At 39.7% G+C, this 23,260-nt stretch overlaps 1 gene segment (V, D, J or C); it reads left to right on the forward strand.

Moving 5' to 3' along the window:
* The window catches only part of LOC136695736 (Ig lambda-2 chain C region-like), a 52,897-nt gene extending 29,637 nt beyond the window's left edge, over nt 1-23,260 (forward strand). Inside the window, 1 exon segment of the C gene segment in view lies at nt 22,906-23,260. Coding sequence covers nt 22,906-23,210 — 305 coding nt within the window.

A 23,260-nucleotide genomic window follows, 5' to 3' on the forward strand; every position in this document is an offset into this window, starting at 1 on the left:
ACAGGAGACACACTAAAAAGGCTTTTACTTCAATCCTAGATTTCATTGGTATTACTTAAAATATAACAGGGCCTACACACTACTGTAGTCACACTTTAGACTTAGTATTGATGCTAGGTCTTAACATAGACAAAATTAATATCTTACCGCAAACCTCAACAATCTCCGACCATTACTTAATTTCATATGAATCACATCTTAGCCGTAATATATGTACGTCCCCTTGCTATTCTACAAAGCGTATAATAAAACCATCTACCACCCTACAATTTATACAAAACCTCCCAGAAATATCAATCCCAGTTTCCACTCCATCAGACCCAATGGAGCTAGATGTACTAACCGACTACTTAGAAAATAAATGTTGATCTACTTTAGAAAATGTGGCACCACTTAAAAGAAAAAGTATGAGACAGAAAAAGCTCGCCCCACGGACCAATAATAAAACCCGTACCTTAAAAAAAAACATCACGGAAACTAGAGCGAAAATGGTGATCAACCAAGCTGGAAGTGTTCCACTCTGCCTGGAAGGGCAGCCTTATAGAGTATAGAAATGCCCTCACTAAAACTCGCTCAGCATATCTGGCCTCTCTGATCTCCAATAATAAAAATAATCCTACTGTTTAGTGTGTTTTTCAGAACTACAAAAATTCAGGCAGGTTCTGAACAACAAAATCCAGCAGCTCTCATCAATAAAGTCTTTATGGACATTTTAATAATAAAATTGAGAATATTACACAACAAACTCAACACACAGTATTAAATCCGATCTGGCTTCCACCCGATGTGGCTGATATAAAACGTGACGTAATCGTAAAAGAAAGACTTGTTGTAAAGACGTAATCGTAAAAGAAAGACTTACCCACTCCTGCAGTTAGAACTAGAGAAGATCACCTCCGCAAACTGTACAACTTGCACACTTGATGCAAAATTACTTAAAGGCGTACTACCAGATATTATCAATCCTTTTTTAACTATAGTAAACTCATCCCTTATCCTGGGCCATGTACCCAAAGCTTTTAAAATAGCAGTTTTTAAACTCCTGATCAAAAAACCAAATCTTGATGCTAGCACATTGTCTAATTACAGGCCTATATCTAATCTGCCATTTCTATTGAAGATCTTAGAAAAATCTGTGGCCCAACAACTTAGTTCATATCTACATAAGAATCATATATTAAAAAAAATCCAATCTGGATTCAGGCCACATCATAGTACAGAGACAGCTCTAGTCAAGATAACAAATTATCTTCTTCTTGCCTCTTATCAAGGCCACATATACCTGTGCTTCTTGACCTCAGCGCAGCTTTCAGTGCTGCCTGTTAAATTCCGCATCGATTACAAAATTCTCTTATTAACATATAAAGGCCTACATGGGCTCGCTCCTGAATACCTTCAAGATACTATTTCCTATTATGAGCCTCCACAATTTACAGAGTACTGGATTTTTAGTAGTTCCCAGAATTTAGAAGGCCTCAGTTGGGGAAGAGCTTTTTCTTATAAAGCCCCCAACTCTGGAATGATCTTCTAGAAAATGTTCGGGACTCAGACAGAGTCGCAATCTCAGGTTCAGCTTATATAGGTTAGTCAGTGTCAACATAAGGCGAATACTATGGCTTTTGTTTACTTCATTTCCTGTCCTGGTAAAAAGAGATAACTTGTAAGGATATCCTGTCTTGCTACCTCCAGGAAATCTTACCCAACATCCCATTCACACAAAGACAAAACCCCTATATAGGCAAAAATTAAAGAACAATGGGTCATTCCATGTACTGCACCCGCTTAATATTATATGCCTATGTGGACATTAAATGACTACTTCATTTGATGAATATATATATATACTTCAGTAGTTAATTCTCCCCCATAGATAAAGGCGGCAGATCCAGGGGTCCATGGATACAGGGGATTATAGTACACTGAGACGCTGGTGCTGTCGTCCTTCCACTTCATGAGATTACTCAGGTTTGCTGATGGTGGAGCAGAGGGATGCCAGGGTTTAGGATGCTCCCATGTCTGTGTGTCCTTCTGGTTCTCTCCTTTTAGTTAAAGCTGTCATAGTCAGATCTGCCAGAGTCATTAGCCACACTCTGGAATGTTCACATTTTCTGCTTTACAAACACCAAACAGTTTAAACCTAATTTCATCCCTTTCATTTTTCTGAGTAAACGACTGCCCACCTGTCCAGCTGGACACTGATGGATGAGTGTTGAGCTCCTGCTCCATGCTTCAGACCAGCTGCCCATGCTCCAGTCACCACAAAGAGCCTCGGACCTGTCCCTACACTGAAGTTTTCACAGACTCCTAACTATTCTTACCAGTAGATTGACCAGAGGAAGATGGGTCACCCCTTGTGAGCCTTCCTCCCAAGGTTTATCCTCAGCTGAGGGAGTTTCTCCTTGCCACTGTCACCCTTGGCTTGCTCACCTGGGGATTTTTACATCATTACATTTTTACATTTGATGTTAAAACTGTGTCTTACCGGAATTCTGTGAAGCTGCTTTGTGAAAACATCAGTTGTAAAAAGCACTATACAAATAAATTTGATTTGATTCGATTTGATAGATCAAACAGTGGCTGTAAAAATACTTAGAAGACACAGGGAGAACATGGAAACTCCACCCAGATGGGACGTGAAACCAAGATCCCAGCACTAAGAGGCAAACGTGTTCACCACCACGCCACCATGCTGCTCTTATGACCATGCTTTAGCCAGCAGTCATAGGACCTGACCATCACAGATGTCAAGATGTCAGCATGAGGGGGGAAAGCTGGATAAGGACAGCAAGGCACAAAGGACAGGAACAGGGTAACAGCACTGATCAGCTCAGGACATGGGAGAGAGGGAAGGAGGAGAAATAGAAGAGAGACAAAAAGTGTATTGCTAATGAGAGTCTGGTGGATGGTTACAGAGAAGTAGTAAAATAAGACAACAATGAAATGAAAACAGGGTTAATACAGATAATGGCACTGTGTGCACCAGCTACAACACCAGTCAATAACAGCAGAGTGTAAAGATGGTTAATCATCAGCTTGGGAAAGAGGTAGGATTTTGATCTAAGTAAGAAACTGCGGAGGAGTGGGCAGTGTGTGACATTTTTCTGGAGGACACTGGATATGGACATTAATGTAAATCAACAGTGCATTAGGAAGGTGGTCTTAATGTTGTGCTTCATTAGTGTAACAAATAAAGCCCAGTGCTGAAAACCTAAACACCTAAATCTGCTTAAAATGGAAACCTCTGGGTTCGGGTCTGAGAACTGATCAAACAGTGCAGCTGTGTGTGACCTAAAAGCTTTAAACAGATGCAGTCTGTGAAAGTGAATTGGAACTCTGAGAGGAAGGACACATTAAAAATTTAAATAACACTGTGCTTTATCTTACATTTTATAACCTGACTTCTTTAAGCAGGTCTGGACTACTCTTCTCATCTGTGGTCATCTCTACACTGTCCAGCACTTCATGGACAACAGGAGTTACAAGAAGTATCAGTTTCGACTGAACGACCAGCAGGGGGCGACGTCACTGAACTGATGATGTTTGAGTTGTGCAGCTGGAGTGAAGGAGGTTTTTGTACGGCTCTGTTTCACTGTGTGAACACAGACTTGCTGTTGATTACATTGTCACTCTGACAGTAATAATCTCCTGCATCTTCAGACTGGACTCCACTGATGGTCAGAGTGAAGTCAGTTCCAGATCCACTGCCACTGAAACGAGCTGGAAAACCAGACTGGAGCTGATTCGCAAATTTAATCAGGAGTTTAGGAGCTTCTCCAGGTTTCTGCTGATACCAGTGTAAGTAGTGGCCATATGAACTGTGATAGTACACTGCCTGACTGACCCTACAGCTGATAGGGACTGTGTCTCCTGGAAGATTTCACTGCCGGAGTCTGAGTCACAGTCACCTGACCAGCAGACTCTGGAAAAGAATAAGACCATATAAGTTTGAACATAAAAACAATAAAATAACAATATATTAGTTATATTACTCTTTAAAAACAAATCTGAAACAGAGTCTGACCTGGAATCCAGAAGATCAGGGTCCAGATGAAGATGGGGATTAAAGTCATGGCTCCTGTGGGTGAAGAAGTTTCTGGATCAGCTCTCAGTGATGAAGTGTTAAACTCAGGACTATAAACACTCCCAGAGCACTGAAGCATGGAGCACTCAGTGCAGGGTGTCCTCTGTCGATGCAAAACACCTTCAGAACAGAACTTCACCAGAAATCTCACTTCTCTTAAACATCCTTCATTTATTATAAACACTGATCAGCCAAAACATTAACAACGACCTGCAGCACTGCTCTCTGATCCACTCATACTAGCCCAACACACACTAACACATCATCACCACATCAGTGTCACTGCAGCTTTGAGAATGATCCACCACCCAAAATCAAATCAGTAATTATTTGCTTTTGAACACTGAAGAACAGGGTGAAAGTTGACAAACAATGTGTGCAGAGCAAGAGATCAACTACAGTCTCTAACTGTAGAAATACCACATGTGCACATATGTGGCCGTGCTGCTGATAAAATGGACAGTGAATGTTAGTGGCTTTAAAATTATTGCTGGTTTAGTCAGAAAATCTCTAAACTTACTTAATAAATGACCTTTAGAACCCTTCAGAACAGAGAACTGCAACTCATGTTGGTCCCAAAGGAACAGTAATTACTGTCCTGTTCATGAAGGTTAGAGTTTTCAGTATTTCAATATTGTTTCATTTTAAAGATCTAAGAAGACTAATCATTATTCATTCACTGATTCATTCATTGTCTGTAAGCACGTATCCAGTTCTGGGTCGTGGTGGGTCTGGAGCCTACCTGGAATTACTGGGCGCAAGGAAGGAACACACCCTGGAGGGGCATCAGTCCTTCACAGGACGACACACACTCACACATTCACTCCCACACTCACACCTTTGCATGCTTTTGAGTCGCCAATCCATCTACCAACGTGTGTTTTTTGGATAGTGGGAGGAAACCGGAGCCCCCAGAGGAAACCCTTGCCGACAAGGGTGTGTGTGTGTGTGGGGGGTGGCACACCCGGAGTTGGACTTGAACCCACAACCTTCAGGTCTTTGGAGCTGTGTGACTGCGACACTACCTGCTGTGGAGGTGATGGGTTTCAGTGAGAGTAGGATTTATGGGGACTGAAATGTGTAGGAGGAGTAGTTTTGGGTGTGGTCTGTCACAGAAACAACTCTATAATGTAAAAAACACGGATGAGTATCAGTCAGTGAAATTAGATGTACTAAGTATAGTTAGATCCTGGTGTTGATGGTTGGTTTTGGATCACAAATTCCACTCAAATTCATGGAGTTCCATAACACCAGAGAACACAGTTCCACTTCATTGAAGCTCCATGCTAGTGGGCTTTATTCACCCCTAGGTTACACCTGACATTGGGTATGGTGACTCAATAATCTTATTTGGCTTTATATATACATTTTTGGACATTATAAAAGCTGTAGGTTCATGTATAAAAATGTTAATGCATTGAATTGACTGAATTCACAAATAACAAAGGGTCTACAGCAGTGGTTTTCAAACTGTGATACGTGTAACACTGGTGGTATGTGAAGCAGCACGAGGTGGTGTCCCAAATGACCTTGAAAAATGTACTTCTTATTAAATAATACATTAATTGTTTAATAACTGAACATCTTGTGTTTTCATGTGTACATTACATATTTCATAATGCTTTAATAGAATTTGTTTGTGTTTTATACACACACACACACACATGCACAATGAATGGCTTTAATAAATTGACGCTTATTTTATGACTGAAAGTAACATATGTAAAGAGCAATGAGCCCAACCCTGGTAAATTAATCACAACACACTGTGAGACAGTACAGCGCCACTTATGTAAGTTTGGGACATAGGAATAACCAAGGGCACATGTTTGTGTAACTACAATCATATACAGGAGAAAATGTAAAATATCCTATGCCAGTCCATTAGAGCTTCACATAGGGCCTACCTCTTCCTACATGCAACCACAAAATTTATGTTGTTGGAATCCTGCACCTCAACACTAAGGTTGCTGTGGCTGTTTATGATCTGATCAGCAACCAGCTGTTCTTAACAACTATTGAGCACAGCCCTTGAGTACCAACCAGTCACTGTGTCACTAGCTCTTCACAGGAGCCATCAGGCAGGCACCTCCCATCATCTGTGTTTCACTGAATTAAGCCCACAACACCTCCAAAAGGCTCAGCAGTGAAGTCTATCATCCCAGACCCACACCCCTCCAATCCAGCTTTACATTCCTACCTTACACATTATCATAAGAGGTGGTACTTATAGGTATTGTTTTGATAATGGGTGGTACTTGATCTAACAAGTTTGTGAACCAATGCTCTACATTGTTCTCCAGGAGAAACTAAAAGAGGCATTAAGAACAACTTGGCTTTTTTCATTTCTGAGGGACGTGTAAGTGCCAGACTGTGCAGTTTCACATCCTCAGCTCAACAGTCAGTGCAGTCTCTTTAACTGAAGGAGATTTTTGTACGACTCTGTTTCACTGTGTGAACATGCAGCTACTAGGGCAGTGAACACCCACACAGTAATAATCTCCTGCATCTTCAGACTGTACTCCACTGATGGTCAGAGTGAAGTCAGTTCCAGATCCACAGCCACTGAAACGAGCTGGAAAACCAGACTGGAGCTGATTTGCAAATTTAATCAGGAGTTTAGGAGTTTCTCCAGGTTTCTGCTGATACCAGTGTAAGCGTTGGCCTGATGAGTCTTGGTACACTGCCTGACTGACCCTACAGCTGATAGGGACTGTGTCTCCTGGAAGAACAGATTTCACTGCAGGAGTCTGAGTCACAGTCACCTGACCAGCAGACTCTGGAAAAGAATAAGACCATATAAGTTTGAACATAAAAACAATAAAATGACAATATATTAGTGATATTACTCTTTTAAAACAAATCTGAAACAGAGTCTGACCTGGAGTCCAGAAGATCAGGGTCCAGATGAAGATGGGGATTAAAGTCATGGCTGCTGTGGGTGAAGAGGTTTCTGGAGCAGCTCTCAGTGATGAAGTATTAAACTCAGGACTATAAACACTCCCAGAGCACTGAAGCATGGAGCACTCAGTGCAGCGTGTCCTCTGTCAATGCAAAACACCTTCAGAACAGACCTTCACCAGGAATCTCACTTTTTTATATTATCTTTCTTTCACTATATATTACAAAAATAGATGACCAATTATTTTAGGTAGTATTTCGAACAATACAGATATCTATTTTTTTACAATTTTATTTGGTACATTATTTGAACCAGATGCAACACAAATAAGATAGACATCAAAAGACTAGTACGAGTTTGTCTTTTTTTTTTTTGTTTCTGTTAATCAGTTGCTTCAGTAGAGGATCTGTGTTTCAGACTCTAGAGCAGGGATGGAAACATTTCAGCCCAAGAGCCTGTGTGACGTCTTAAACCAGACGAGTGGTTTGATCACACTGCCGTGATCAGTGAATCCAGAGGGGTAATAGCAAATATCTGTAGACCTAATAGACACGGCTTTACTGCGCCATCTAGTTGAATGCAGGGTATTGCAGGAAAAAGGTGAAATTAATGCAGTTTTAGGACAATTGTGTAAATACTCAGAGGGGGTGATAAAACAGCCTAAAGGGTTGTAGTTTGCCCACCACTGCTCTAGAGTTTTTGGCATTATGGCAAAAACTAGATCCAACCTTTTTTAACTATTTACTGTAAAATGTCAATGTGTTTGTGTTGGTGTCCAAAAATGAGTTTTATAGTCATCACAGGTTAATATGACATTACACACCTTAATATAACGCTAATCAATCTATATTTATCATTTAATGATACAGAAATCTCTTGGGCTTCCCTACGGTACAGTTCACAGTCAGTGTGTGTGTGTGTGAAATTTGAGCAGGAGGTTTTTGTACAGCCTCTGAATGAGTTTGTATCACTGTGGTGGACTTTCGGTGGAGGAACCAGACTCTCTATAGGACGTGAGTAAATATAAATATTTATTAAAACTAATTTCTTAAATCTGCTGTGAGAATGAGTTATAAAAATAAAAATTTAGGTTTTTTTACCTGTTGTTTTTTTATTTTATTTAAATGAAATATGACCTGGTTTTGAAGAACTATTAAGTTGTTTTATTGAATAAAGAAGGAAATGTGCAGAAAAGGTCTTCATACAGATGTAGTACAGATAAACAAGACAGATATGCTGCCAACCCTTAATAAAAAAAAATAATATGCTTTACATATATATATACACACACACAAACCAGCGTTCAAAATCAAGTGACAGTGTTTCCAAAATTCTAGTCTGTTTTCAGAAAAGTCTTTTCTGAACCAGTTGTGTCTCTAACATTCATTATATGTTGCATGTGGATGTTTACGTGAAAGGAAATGTTTCACAACTCATTTAAAATGTAATAATATTATTAGTATTAATGATTATTATTATTATTATTATTATTATTATTATTATTATTATTATTATTTAAGGCTGGGCAATATGACAATATTATCATAGTTATGTTAAATTATGATCACAATTAAATTTTCTCAACATATGGTGGATATCAGAAGAGTTAAAGAGCAGAGGTGTTACTCTAACTGTATTTAATCCACTGCTGAGTGTAAAATGCTGAAAAAAAATTAATCACCTTCTTATTTATAAATATTTTTAAATGTGATTCATTTTTATCATAAAAATATACACTGTGAGGTAGTGGTGACTTCTGGAATTCATAAAAAGATGAAAGAAAGAATGAATAAATATAATAATTGTGATTTATTTGATGACAGTTTGTCACACAGCCTATGTATAAAGAAAAATGTTTGAAAAATGTATTTGTTAATGTTGTAACAAGAGAAATAACGGAGGATAAATACCTCACTTCTCTGAGATATTCTTCGCTAATTATGTTTTTTATGTTTAAAGTCGAAACCTAACAACTACACCACAGTAAAAAAGACAAAGGGAATTTACTAAAGATCATCCCTGTCTGTTTTTGTAGTTAATTTGCGAGTGCGAATGTTGTGTGAGTGACAAGTCACAGCTGTGTGACTCTGCATGAAAATCCTATGAACCATCTGTCAAATCATGAAGTTTCATTAGATCAGACAGTTCTTATCCGATCCTCTTTCAGATGCTTTTTTTCTAGAAAGTAATGAGAAATTTCATTAGCGTTTGAGTCAAAGTTGTTTGTCATTAATTATTTATTGAGTTACTACACCAGTTGTGTATGAATTTGAAAGTGACGTTCATGCTCCACTGAACTCTGTTCTGCTCTGTCGAGAATTAGAGAAACGAAACACAGGCAGTTAACATCTTGTGGCTGATAAACTCATGCCCGAAAGAGGTTTTTGATTCTTAATAAAAGTGGAAAATTTTAGATACCATATATCTAAATGTTTTTAGATGAACTTTCCAATTACTGAACTCATCTATATAGACCTTTAATTGTGCATGAAATCAAATGGGATGTTTGAGAACAGCTGGGCATAGGCCTAAGTTTAAAATCTTCCATGGCACATGTCAGCTAGAGGTCTTTGCTAATAAACCCCCTTTTGGACATACACCCACCAGCATCACAGTTCTGATGACTGATAACTACCCCCTTCTATCAGACTCTTACGGTGTGTGTGTGTGTGTGTCCTCTAGGTGACAAAGCACCTACCCTCACAGTGCTGCCCCCCTCCAGTGCAGCTGTGGATGAGAAGGTGACTCTGCTTTGTGTGGGCTCCGAGGGCTTCCCCTCAGACTGGACGCTGAGCTGGAAGGTGGGCGGTGCCGTTCAGAGCTCAGGGGTCAGTAACAGTCCTGCGCTTCTGCAGAAGGATGGGGGTTCTTACAGCTGGAGCAGCACACTGACCCTCACCCAGCAGCAGTGGCTCCAGAGCACAGTCATCTGTGAGGCCAGCAAGGACTCACACGCAACGGTCAGCAAAACACTGACCAAGTGTTAGAGCACATACGTTCCTGTCTGCTTTATGGAATCTGTTTATGAATTGTTGAACCAATCAATAAATAAAATATCTTCCTCACATTCACTGTCCGTTGTTGTTTATGGAGGGCTTCAGTGATTTGATTTATGATCATACATTCTTCTGGATTACTGATCTCATGATCTTAATCTACAAACATGAGGCACCTGCTCCTCCAGATCACACGGAGGAGCTGTGAAAAGGGTGTTTCTTTTATGATTATGAAATCATGTTATATGGTACTTTTAAAGGGGTATAAAATATATTTTGAAAAGCCTGAGAGTGGTAATGTAAAGTTGTAATGAGGGTCAGTGGTTTATGAACTCAAACTGAAGTGGAGGAAACACTGAGTAGTTCCTGTAAAGTGACCGTGAGATGAGGGGGGATACTGAACATCTGCAGAAAGATCTGATCTATTCTAGGAGTGTGAAACCACACATGCAAATCCAGGTTTCTCTCTCTCTCTCTCTCTCTCTCTCTCTCTCTCTCTCTATCTCACACACACAAACACACACAGTGTGAAGTAAATAACAACTGGCACACCTCTGAGCCTCTTAGGCTAAGTGTCAGTTTACACTGGGTCTCATATGAATATTTCAATTTAAAATCATATTCAGTTTAGAGAATGGACACATGCGTATCAGTGAGTCTGAATCTGACTCCATTTGTTAATCAGAGCCTGCAAAATGTTATCGGTTTGACTGATGTGCTAACTGACCCTAAAGAATACTATTACCTTTAATGCAAAAAGTAAAAAGTGTTCTGCTAGAAGAACTTCATGGCAGAGCACAAGGGAAAAGGACAAACTCTAAAAAAATTCTTGCGGAATTGCCTCAGCTCTTCTACAATGTTCTGTAAGTTGCTGGAGTGGTTTTAGGAATTGAGTCTTTTAGTTGCAGGGCTTTAAGAAAATTCTGAATTTACAATCACTCTTACTCAAGGAATCCATTTCTTCTTCCGTCTTTCATGTTCTAACATTTTTATTTTAGATTAAACTGTGACAAAATGTGCCAGTGTCAAACGAATTAAGCTCCAGGGTCCTGGAGGACGTGGGTTTAAGTCCCACTCCAGGTGACTGTCTGTGAGGAGTTTAGTGTGTTCCCCCACTGTCTGCGTGGGTGCTCCGGTTGGTAGGTGGATCGTGACTCCAAAATAACAAGTATTCTTAGGTGTGAGTGTGTGAGTGAATGTGTGTGTTGCCCTGTGAATTACTGGCGCCCCCTCCAGGGTGTGTTCCTGCTCAACTGTATTGTATTCCACCGTGTGGCACTTCTGAACACAACAGAAAATTCAGATATTTCACTTATATAAATAATCTTACCTCATTTTTTCCTTTCTCTATATTCACTTATCAGCTGGATTAAATTTGATAAAGAGGTGGTTAACATCTTATAGGTGCTCTTCCTAATAATCATTATTATTATTATAAATTTATTTCTCATATCTACTATCTCTGACCAGCAGCAATGCTGTGTCTGATCCACTCATAACCAGCACTGCACACATTACATTACCGTGACCATGTCAGTGTCACTGCAGCTTTGAGAATGATACACTACCCAAATCATATCTGCACTTATTTGCTCCTGACCATTGCAGAACAAGGTGAAAGTTGGCACTAAATGTGTGCAGAGCAATTCATGGACAACAGGAGTTACAACAAGAATCAGTTTCTACTGAACGACCAGCAGGGGGCGACTTCACTGAATTGATTATGTTTGAGTTGTGCAGCTGGAGTGAAGGAGGATTTTGTACGGCTCTGTTTCACTGTGGGGACACAGATAGGCTGTTGATCACATGGGCACTCTTACAGTAATAATCACCTGCATCTTCAGACTGGACTCCACTGATGGTCAGAGTGAAGTCAGTTCCAGATCCACTGCCTCTGAAAACCAGACTGGAGCTGATTTGCAAATTTAATCAGGAGTTTAGGAGCTACTCCAGGTTTCTGCTGATACCAGTGTAAGCGTTGGCCTGCTGAGTCTTGGTACACTGCCTGACTGACCCTACAGCTGATAGTGAGTGTGTCTCCTGGAAGAACAGATTTCACTGCAGGAGTCTGAGTCACAGTCACCTGACCAGCAGACTCTGGAAAACAGACATGAAGGAGAACCATTTTACACAGTTATATAAATCATATGAATAATATTTAAAGGAACCTTTTGAGGACATTCTCCAAACTGAATCTGAAACAGAGTCTGACCTGGAGTCCAGAAGATCAGGGTCCAGATGAAGATGGGGATTAAAGTCATGGCTGCTGTGGGTGAAGATGTTTCTGTATCAGCTCTCAGTGATGAAGTGTTAAACTCAGGACTATAAACACTCCCAGAGCACTGAAGCATGGAGCACTCAGTGCAGCGTGTCCTCTGTCGATGCAAAACACCTTCAGAACAGAACTACACCAGAAATCTCATTTCTCTTAGTCGTCCTTCATTTATTATAAACACTAATCAGCCAAAACATTAAAAGGACTTCCTTGTTTCTACACTCTTTTACCTGCAGAACTCCTGTGTCTGATCAACTCATACCAGCACAACACACACTAACACATTATCACCACATCAGTGTCCCTGCAGCTTTGAGAACGATCAACCACCAAAATCACATCTGCAATTATTTACTTCTGACCATCGGAAAACAGGGTGAAATTTGGCAAACAATATGTACAAAGCAACAGATGGACTACAGAATGTAAATATAGAAATACCATGTGCACATACGTGGGCGTGCAGCTAATAAAATGGACAGTGAATGTAGGTGGTTTTAATATTATGGCTAATTTGTGTATAATTCACTATGTAATTTGTTAACTTCTCATTAATTCAGTTTCTTTACTGATATTCTTATTATTTTATGTTATTATTTAGTAAAATTAGCTACGTTTATTATAATAGAGAATTGTAAACGTAGTACATGTAATGTTAGCTACAGAATTACAAACTCCATTACAGTTTATGCATATTTGAATACATATTTGGAGTGTCAGGTGTGAGTGAAGGGGAAGAAGGCAGGAAAAAGTGGGAAGAGGTTTTGCTCTGGGTCCGATTTTTATTTTACTTTGTGCAGTATTGAGAATTATAGGCTATTGTATTTTTCTGAAGAATTATGAGCTCCCATTCCAAGTCAGATTTGAGACTCCCATATTTATAATTTAGTTTATAGACAGATTTTGAAGAGAAAAATTTGCTAGCCAGGTATGAATAAATTAGCTTGGCTAAATGTTTGTGTGTACATGTACATGTACATTTATCTGTGTTTAGTGAGAGTATTGCTTTCAAAGTGTCTAAATACAAAATGTTGAGCTACCGGTTCTGTGATCACAAATGTAGTGTGTTGGTTTATCTAATGCATGTACTATATGTTTTAAATGTGGAGAGGCTTGACGCGCCATGACTTCCAGGAAGGTTGCTGCATTTAAGGCTCACATTTACAGGTATCATTAAAAACAGCAAAACTGAAAGTAGACCTAGACTATATCATGTAGATTTTAATTTGACATGTCATTGAACACTTCAATCGTAAATGTGAAGACTTAAAAGAATTTATATTCTCATCATTTAGGCAAGTGCCACAGCTGCTGATTTTAAAGCCCTTAACCTGCCTGTGAGTCCTCAGATGATTATTCTGGGTATTCTGGGTCAAAATATTCCAGAATGACAAAAGTTTAAGACACATTTGAATTATAATTACAGTGGAATTTTTGACCAATTCACGATAGTTGCTGACAGTGGAAGGAAAAGTAACCTGTGTTTGCTCAAGCCTCCATTAATCTCTGGAAAGGCAGCACTATTCTCCTTGTACTACAATTTCAATCTCCAATATCAACAGGAAACTTCATGTATAATTGAGTTAATCCAGAGGTAAAAAATTTCATTCTTTGTATTTTTCTTTCTTTCTCCTATGTGTACTTCCTTCTCTGCATTAAACTAGTTTCGATTTCATGTTACTTTACCTGTAGTTAAAAGTATAAATAAATATAAAAACCTTGAAGTATAATCATTTTACAGACTTAGAAACCCCATGTATGAAAATGGATAAAACATTCTAAAATTACCTGAAGGTAACTGCTCTTCATAAAAATGTCATAAAGAATTATTCAACAGAAATGGGTCAAAACGTTATTACTGTTCATTCATTCATTCATCTGCTGCAACCATTTAATTCTAATCAGGGTCATTATGGGAATCATTTGATGCAGTTGAAAATTGTGCTTTTGATATGTGAAATTAAAGGTCAAATACAGGATTTCCTGATTACTATGATATATTGACAGAAGTGCATAGCATATCAATCTACCTGGATATTAGATCAGGTATCAAATTGAAATTGTAGTTCTTCTGGAAGAAATGTATTTGTAGAGTTTATATTAATATTTTTCCTCTTCACTGCAAAATGTGTGAGCAAGCAACAACTAGGGCTAGGCAATATGACCAAAAACTCATATCTCAATATGCCTAAAAGAAATGGAGATATACGATACGATATGACATTATGAAAGCCATAACAATATACAGTGTCAAAGTATTGGTGTTTACTTTTAACACCAAATAGGACATGCTGCGTTATCTAACTGTAATTAATATAATTCACCCTATATGTCACTCATTTCCTTGCAGGCAAATAAACATCCTCCAAAATGACAACGTTTGCCCCCACAGAGCAGTGTGTATCAGAGACTACCTCCAGAATTTGGGAGTGGAGAGGATGGAATGGCCAGCCAGTGTCCTGACCTCAACCCCACTGAACACTTGTGTGATCAGCTTGGGCATGCTGTTCGTGAAATTAAAATAACACTGTGCTTTATCTTACATTTTATAACCTGACTTCTTTAAGCAGGTCTGGACTACTCTTCTCATCTGTGGTCATCTCTACACTGTCCAGCACTTCATGGACAACAGGAACTACAACAAACATCAGTTTCTACTGAACGACCAGCAGGGAGCGACTTCACTGAACTGATGATGTTTGAGTTGTGCAGCTGGACTGAATGAGGTTTTTGTACGGCTCTGTTTCACTGTGTGAAGATATACTTGCTGTTGATATAATGGAAACTCTGACAGTAATAATGTCCTGCATCTTCAGACTGGACTCCACTGATGGTCAGAGTGAAGTCAGTTCCAGATCCACTGCCACTGAAACGAGCTGAAAAACCAGACTGGAGCTGATTCACAAGTTTAATCAGGAGTTTAGGAGCTTCTCCAGGTTTCTGCTGATACCAGTGTAAGTAGTGGCCATATGAGCTGTGATAGTACACTGCCTGACTGACCCTACAGCTGATAGTGACTGTGTCTCCTGGAAGAACAGATTTCACTGCAGTAGTTTGAGTCACAGTCACCTGACCAGCAGACTCTGAAAAACGGACATGAAGGAGATCTATTTTACTTAGTAAATAAAATCATATATATGATTATAATATTTAAAAGAACCTCTTGAGGACTTTCTCCAAACTGAATCTGAAACAGAGTCTGACCTGGAGTCCAGAAGATCAGGGTCCAGATGAAGATGGGGATTAAAGTCATGGCTGCTTTGGGTGAAGAAATTTCTGAATCAGCTCTCAGTGATGAAGTGTTAAACTCAGGACTATAAACAATCCCAGAGCACTGAAGCATGGAGCACTCAGTGCAGCGTGTCCTCTGTCGATGCAAAACACCTTCAGAACAGAACTTCACCAGAAATCTCACTTTTTTATATTATCTTTCATTCACTATATATTGCAAAAATAGATGAACATTTATGTTACGTAGTATTTTGAACAGTACAGATATCTGGAACCTGTTCTCTACTTTTTTATCAAATTTTCTTTACAATTGTATTTGGTACATTATGTGAACCAGATGCCACACAAATAAGATAAACATCAAAAGTCTAATACGAGCTTGTCCTTTTTGTTGTGTTCTGTTAATCAGTTGTTTCAGTAGAGGATTTGTTTTAGACTCTAGAGCAGGGATGGGCAAACTTTCCAGTTCAAGGCCTACACTGTGATTTAAAAGGCAGGCCGAGGTGGAGGTTATGGGGAGTGGGAACTAATATACATAAATTACATGTATATTTAAATTTTATATCTACTTCAATATATATTTTATATTTTTCTAATATTTTAATATAAATTAAATGTCAGACATTTATGTGAATGTTTATGGGAGAATTTGATTTTGTAATGTATGTGTTTTATATTTATCTTATATTTATTTCTGCTTGGTGTATCACAGTCTAAACAAAACAAATACCATGCTCAAAGCAGCACATTCAACAAAAGTTAACTGTTCATGTGTGATGTCTTAAACCAGTGGGTTAGATCACACTGCTGTGATCGGTGAATCCAGAGGGGTAATGGCAAATATGGGTAGACCTAATAGACATGGCTTTAGTGCACCATCTAGTTGAATGCCGGGTATTGCAAGAAAAAGGTGAAATTAATGCAGTTTTGGGACAATGTTTTACAATTCGGATTCCAAAAAAGTTGGGACACTAAACAAAATTGTGAATAAAAACTGAATGCAATGATGTGGAGGTGCCAACATCTGATATTTTATTCAGAATAGAACACAAATCACAGATCAAAAAACTGAGAGAAGGTATCATTTTAAGGGAAAAATATGTGGTTTCAAAATTTCATGGCGTCAACAAATCCCAAAAAAGTTGGGACAAGGCCATTTTTTCCACTGTGTGGCATCCCCCCTTCTTCTTACAACACTCAACAGATGTCTGGGGACAGAGGAGACCAGTTTCTCAAGTTTAGAAATAGGAACGCTCTCCCATCCATGTCTAATACAGTTAGACAATACTGTTCAATCGTCTTGGGCCTTCTTTGTCGCACCTTCCTCTTTATGATGCACCAAATGTTCTCTATAGGTGAAAGATCTGGACTGCAGGCTGGCCATTTCAGTACCCGGATCCTTCTCCTACGTAGCCATGATGTTGTGATTGCTGCAGAATGTGGTCTGGCATTATCTTGTTGAGAAATGCAGGGTCTTCCCTGAAAGAAATGACATCTAGATGGGAGCATATGTTGTTCTAGAACCTGAACATAGTTCTCTGCATTAAGGGTCCTTTCCAGACATGCAAGCTGCCCATGCCACAAGCACTCATGCAACCCCATACCATCAGTGATGCAGGCTTCTGAACAGAGCGTTGATAACAACTTGGGTTATCCTTGTCCTCTCTGGTCCGGATGACATGGCGTCCCAGTGTTCCATAAAGAACTTCAAATCGTGACTCATCTGACCACAGAACAGTCTTCCATTTTGCCACGCTCCATTTTAAAAGACCCCTGGCCCAGTGCAAACGTCTGAGCTTGTGGAGCTTGCTTAGAAATGGCTTCCTCTTTGCACTGTAGAGTTTCAGCTGGCAATAGCGGATGGCACGGTGGATTGTGTTCACTGACAATGCTTTCTGGAAGTATTCCTGAGCCCATTCTGTTATTTCCTTGTCAGTGGCATTCCTGTTTGAAGTGCAGTGACGTTTAAGGTCCCGGAGATCACGAGCATCCAGTAGAGTTTTACGGCCTTGACCCTCACACACAGCAATTGTTCCAGATTCTCTGAATCTTTTGATGATGTTATGCATGGTTGATGATGATAACTTAAAAGTCTTTGCTATTTTACATTGGGTAACACCATTCTGGTATTGCTGCACTATCTTTCTGCTCAACAATGGTGGAATTGGTGATCCTCTTACCATCTTGGCTTCAGAGAGACACTGACACTCTGAGAAGCTCTTTTTATACCCAATCATGTTGTCAATTGACCTAATAAGTGTTAATTGGTCTTCCAGCTGTTCGTTATATGCTCAATTTCCTTTTCCAGCCACTTATTGCTACTTGTCCCAACGTTTTTGAGATTTGTTGACACTGTGAAATTTTGAATCAACATATTTTTCCTTTAAAATGTTACAGTTACTCAGATTAAACTTTTGCTCTGTCATCTAGCTGAGACACTTGGTTTTCCTGAATGCCAATCTGCCTTCCAAAAAATAGTTGAAGAAAATGTTAAATCAGTTAAATGTTTGTTGACAGTTGTGGTTGTTTTAATCACTACCTTTGAATGCTGCTGTTTTGCACTTTGTATTTGTTTATTTTATTACCCAGAAATGGATGATTATTTAATTTAATAAGCTAGTTTGTAATACCCACCTTTTGTGTTCCATTGGCTATACTTCAGAGTTTAAAAATGATTTTTTATTAAGGTGTTTAAATAAAAATCCAGTTATTTATACAATTGAATGTGTGAGAACAATCAGTGAGTTATTACAAGACAGCCATTAAAACAGTTGGCCATTGCAACACTATTTATTATTTTTAATATTGAACAATAATATTTTGTACATATAGTTTTGTAAAATGTAGGTAATATTGTTCTGTACCAGTGGAAATAAGTGGTAAAACAAAGAGCCATTTAGGAGCCGAAAGAGCCGGTTCTTTATGAAGAGCCGAGCCAAAAGAGCCGAAATTCCCATCACTGCTCTCATCTATGTTCTATTACGAATAAAATATTGACATTTGCCATCTCCACAGCATTGCATTCAGTTTTTATTCACAATTTGTTTAGTGTTCCAACTTTTTTGGAAACCGGTTTGTACTCAGAGGGTAGGATAAAATAGCCTAACGGCCCAGAGTTTGCCCACCCCTGCTCTAGAGTTTTTGGCATTTTGGCAAAAACTAGATCCTACCTTTTTCAACTATTGAAGTTCTGTAATAACATAATTTTGGGAGTAGGACCATGCCCGAACTCCTTCTCTCAACCCTCTATTGTAGTGTGATATGATGAATGTGTATTAATTTCTAATAAGAAATTTTGACTGATGTGATTTTAAATACCCAAGCTTTCACTATTTTTCAGAGACATCTCCAAACCTAGATTGGAATTTGAGATAAGCTTTTCAGAAAGAACTGGCCCCAAATTGGTGCCTGGCTGTTTGTGTCAGAGAGTCATAAAACTGACACTATAGGTTCTTTCAAGGAAATTTTATGACAGGGTCTTGGGGGATCATGGAACTCTTCTCAAATGCAGAATGCAGAGAGACACTCCTGAGGATCAGTTTAACCTTAATTAAACCTTAATTCCCATTTGTTTAAAACAATTTGAAGTTACATATGTGCACAACTGTTTGAATTTAATTCCATTTGGACAATCAAAATGGGTGGGATTAATTTACATGTGTTTAAAGTCATTTTTGTTTTATATGAATTTATGTAGAACCAAGGTAGCCACGTACTATGTGTGTTATGTGTTTAAGAATTATGTATTTGTGTTAACATATAATCTTTAATATTGCAAAGTTTGATTCAGAAGTCTTAGATTCATTCAAAGCAGATGGTCTTCAAGCCTTTGTCTTATCAAGGGTCATAAATTGTATGTGATATCACTACCAAGGTACAGTAAGCCGCCAATCAGGAGCAAGAGAGGCTCCAATCTTATCCAATTGGTATTAAAGGCAGGTCTTCTAAACTCTGGTTAATGAATGTTCTTTGAATGTTCTATGCTCTGCTGTCTTTCCCGTTCTGGATAAGTGCTCTGCTTTCCTGCTTCTCCCACTGCAACCAGCCTCATGAGTGACCCCCTGCATCTGCCTCTGACGCTGGCGCACGGCTTTGAACCTCCTCTCACCTTCATCTCTGGCTACGCTGCTACAGGACAGACAGAGAAACCCGTCTGCCAGTGCACAGAGCCACTGCGCAGCAATGTGATGACGTCACAACCTACTATCTGAGCTGCATTAGATAATGGCTTGAAATCTGCATTACGTATGCACATCACCAGGGCATTAGTTCGCCTACACTGCTTGCCAAGATGGTTCTATTTGAAATGTTGGAAAAGGAAGCAGGCTCCTCCTTCCCTCTAAACACTGCATTGATTGACAGCATTACACACATTTAGACACAGCCCTCCATGCTTTTTTCATTCTCTCTTATCCTCTCTACACATCATCCCAACCCCTCTTTTATCATCCCACCCCTCCCTTTATCATCCCAACCCCTCCCTTTCTCTTCCTCTACATCTGTCTCTACGATTCAACCCCCACCCCCCACTCCCTTTATCATCCCACCCGTACCCCTGTTGCAGCTGCAGCTACATGCCTCACACCTTCTAGCCCACACCCCTCCATTGGTGCTGCTGCAGGCCTACCTCCTGTCCAGCACTCTGGGCACTCTATGCAGTCTCCTCACTGCATGGCTTCCTTGTTGTTGATTCACATTCATCTCACCCCCCTCTCCCTTTCTTCATCCCACCCTCCCCCCCACCCTTTCTTCATCCCACCTTCTACCCCACAGCAGCTGGTACTCTATGCATTAAACTTTCCAGCTCACACCCCCTCTACAGGTTGCTGTTGCGGGCCTGCCCCTGCTCGGCCCTCTGTGTGCTCAATGCACACAGCTTCCTCATCCTAGATTTACTCTCATCCTATCATCTCATTCTCCCAGCCTCTACATCAGCAGTTTTGCACTTCATGGACGCTCATCCCAACCTCTTCAATTTGTGGCCGTGCCATACCCTGCCTCTAACTTTACAATTCTCACTTTTCTATTCAGGTGCTGCTGCAGACACTCATCCTGACAGAGTCCAGGGTCCAGAGCCTACCTGGAATCATTGGGCGCAAGGCAAGAATACACCCTGGAGGGGGTGCAAGTCCATCACAGGGCAACACAGACACACACACACATTCACTCACACCTACGGACACTTTTGAGTCGCCAATCCACCTACCAATGTGTGTTTTTGGACTGTGGGAGGAAACCGGAGCACCCGGAGGAAACCCACGCAGACACAGGGAGAACACACCAACTACTCACAGACAGTCACCCAGGGCGGGAATCGAACCCACAACTCTACCTGCTGCGCCACCGTGCCGCCCCTAACTTTAATTTAATTATTAATTTTTTTTTTAATAGAGAAATCCATAGTTTTATTTTTCAAAGTTCAAGCTCAAGATTTGAACTGTCATTTTCAGATATTTTTTTCAAATTAACAAAACTTTTGACCCTAATATAGCTCCATATAGTATTCAGTGTTTCAGCACTGACCTGCTGCTCTCAGTGCAGCTACAAAGCAATCCCCTGTAGGAGGAACTGTGACTCCATTGGCTACTGATCTGAATGATGGACAGATAACTCTGGCTGCTGATTAAATAATTAATGTCACCGTGGAGAATCTGCCCCTTGCTCTGGCTGAGAGAGAGCTGCGTGTTTCTGTCTATTGCCATAACAGTGTGACCTCAAAAATATGGAACAAATCACGCCCCGCATCGGTTCAAAATGGAACGCACCTGTTATTGTCTGATTAAGGAACAATTCCGTATATTAAGGGACAGGTGGCAACACTACATGTGCATATTCTGCCAAGAAAGCAATACAGACCAAAAGCCAACGGTTGTCTGGATACAGAAAAACATTTTTGACATAACTTAGGGAGCTAAAGAACATTTAGGGGGGCTATAGCCCCCTAAAACAGGTCTAATGATGTCCACATGTAATGGAAAAGCGAATAGCTGAGTAGGGTAATACTATGTAGTGGAAAATTAGTTGTGGTCATTTACATAAGTGACCAAAAAATTTAAAATATAAAATCCAATGTTTCCAGTGAACAACTTGATTCTAATTTGCAAATATGAATAGGTTTTTAATTTAATGCCTTCAACACAATCCAGAAACATTTGGAACAATTGCAATAATAACAGCGAAAAGTTAATATAATTTTCATCCATGTTGGACATGCCCAGAACACCTTGTTAGGATCCAGACCTGATGCCTGAACCAACTAGCTCCTATTGATTTAGAGGAGCAGCGGCTCCACTGCAAGTCTCTCCCAGAGACTCTGACAGAGTTTCTTACTTTACCTCCAAAGGAGACTCCAGACACCCTGGGGAGGAAACACATTTCAGCCAATTGTACCGACAAACTAATTCTTTCAGTCACTACCCAAAGCTCATGAACATGTGAGAGAATCTTCTTGAACTGACTGAAAGTTATTTTCCATGTCCTCGATGAACTCTCTCACATCTGAATTTTTGCTTGGAGACAGCCAAAGCTGCAATCTACTTGCCAGCCACCCTCACCTGTGCCGTCAACCAACGGGGTGACCATTTGAGTGTGGCTCCTAATGCTCTCCCATTAATGCTTTGGTAATAATTATATTTTAGTTTATCTGCAGAAAAAGTTATGGAAATGTAATTGTGGCAGATTGTTGAAAAACTGAAAAAAAATCAGGATGTTTATAAGTTCAATGTCAAATTTCTTTTTTATTTATCTGCAGAAAAAGTTATGGAAATGTAATTGTGGCAGATTGTTGAAAAACGGAAAAACCTTTCAGGGTGTTTATAACAGGAAAAGTTCAATGTCAAACCGTGTTATATTGTCACTCTCATAACAAAACCTTGTATCTCCTTTTTAAATCCTTTTAATTTTTGTAATTAATTTGAAAACACTGGCTACTCTTTACAGTGTTTGAATTTTTGTGATGAAAAAACGCAAAGTGCAATAGAAATGGCCAAAAGTCACTTGAAATATGTATATTTTCATATTTCTACACATTGAAAATTAACATTGTTTCTTCTGCTGCAGTAAAGTTACATTTTTGGAGAGTTTTTATTCAGAATATGAATTTACATTTTTATCACATACATTTTTATTATTCTAAAGTGCAATACCAGTATTTATTTAATATGTACAATGATTCATGTGTTTGCAGTTGGGCTTAAATGAACACTCTAGATATTAAATAACTGCTCTGTAATGTGTAATTTAATAGACTATGGCCAAAAGAATGTGTATTTTATTTTAACGCATATTAAAGTATATTACAATTCTGTAGTGCCCCTAAACTTCCACTGTATGACATAATGACTGTTGGATCACTGTGAAGACACTCTCTCTCCCACTGTGTATATGTGTGTGTGTGTGTGTGTGTGTGTGTGTCCTCTAGGTGACAAAGCACCAACCCTCACAGTGCTGCCCCCCTCCAGTGCAGCTGTGGATGAGAAGGTGACTCTGCTGTGTGTGGGCTCCGAGGGCTTCCCCTCAGACTGGAAGCTGAGCTGGAAGGTGGGCGGTGCCGTTCAGAGCTCAGGGGTCAGTAACTGTCCTGCACTTCTGCAGAAGGATGGGGGTTCTTACAGCTGGAGCAGCACACTGACCCTCACCCAGCAGCAGTGGCTCCAGAGCACAGTCATCTGTGAGGCCAGCAAGGACTCACACGCAACGGTCAGCGAAACACTGACCAAGTGTTAGAGCACATACGTCCCAGTCTGCTTTATGGAATCTGTTTATGAATTGTTGAA

This window comes from Hoplias malabaricus, chromosome 4 (genome assembly GCF_029633855.1).
Source record: "Hoplias malabaricus isolate fHopMal1 chromosome 4, fHopMal1.hap1, whole genome shotgun sequence".
Lineage (NCBI taxonomy): Eukaryota > Metazoa > Chordata > Actinopteri > Characiformes > Erythrinidae > Hoplias > Hoplias malabaricus.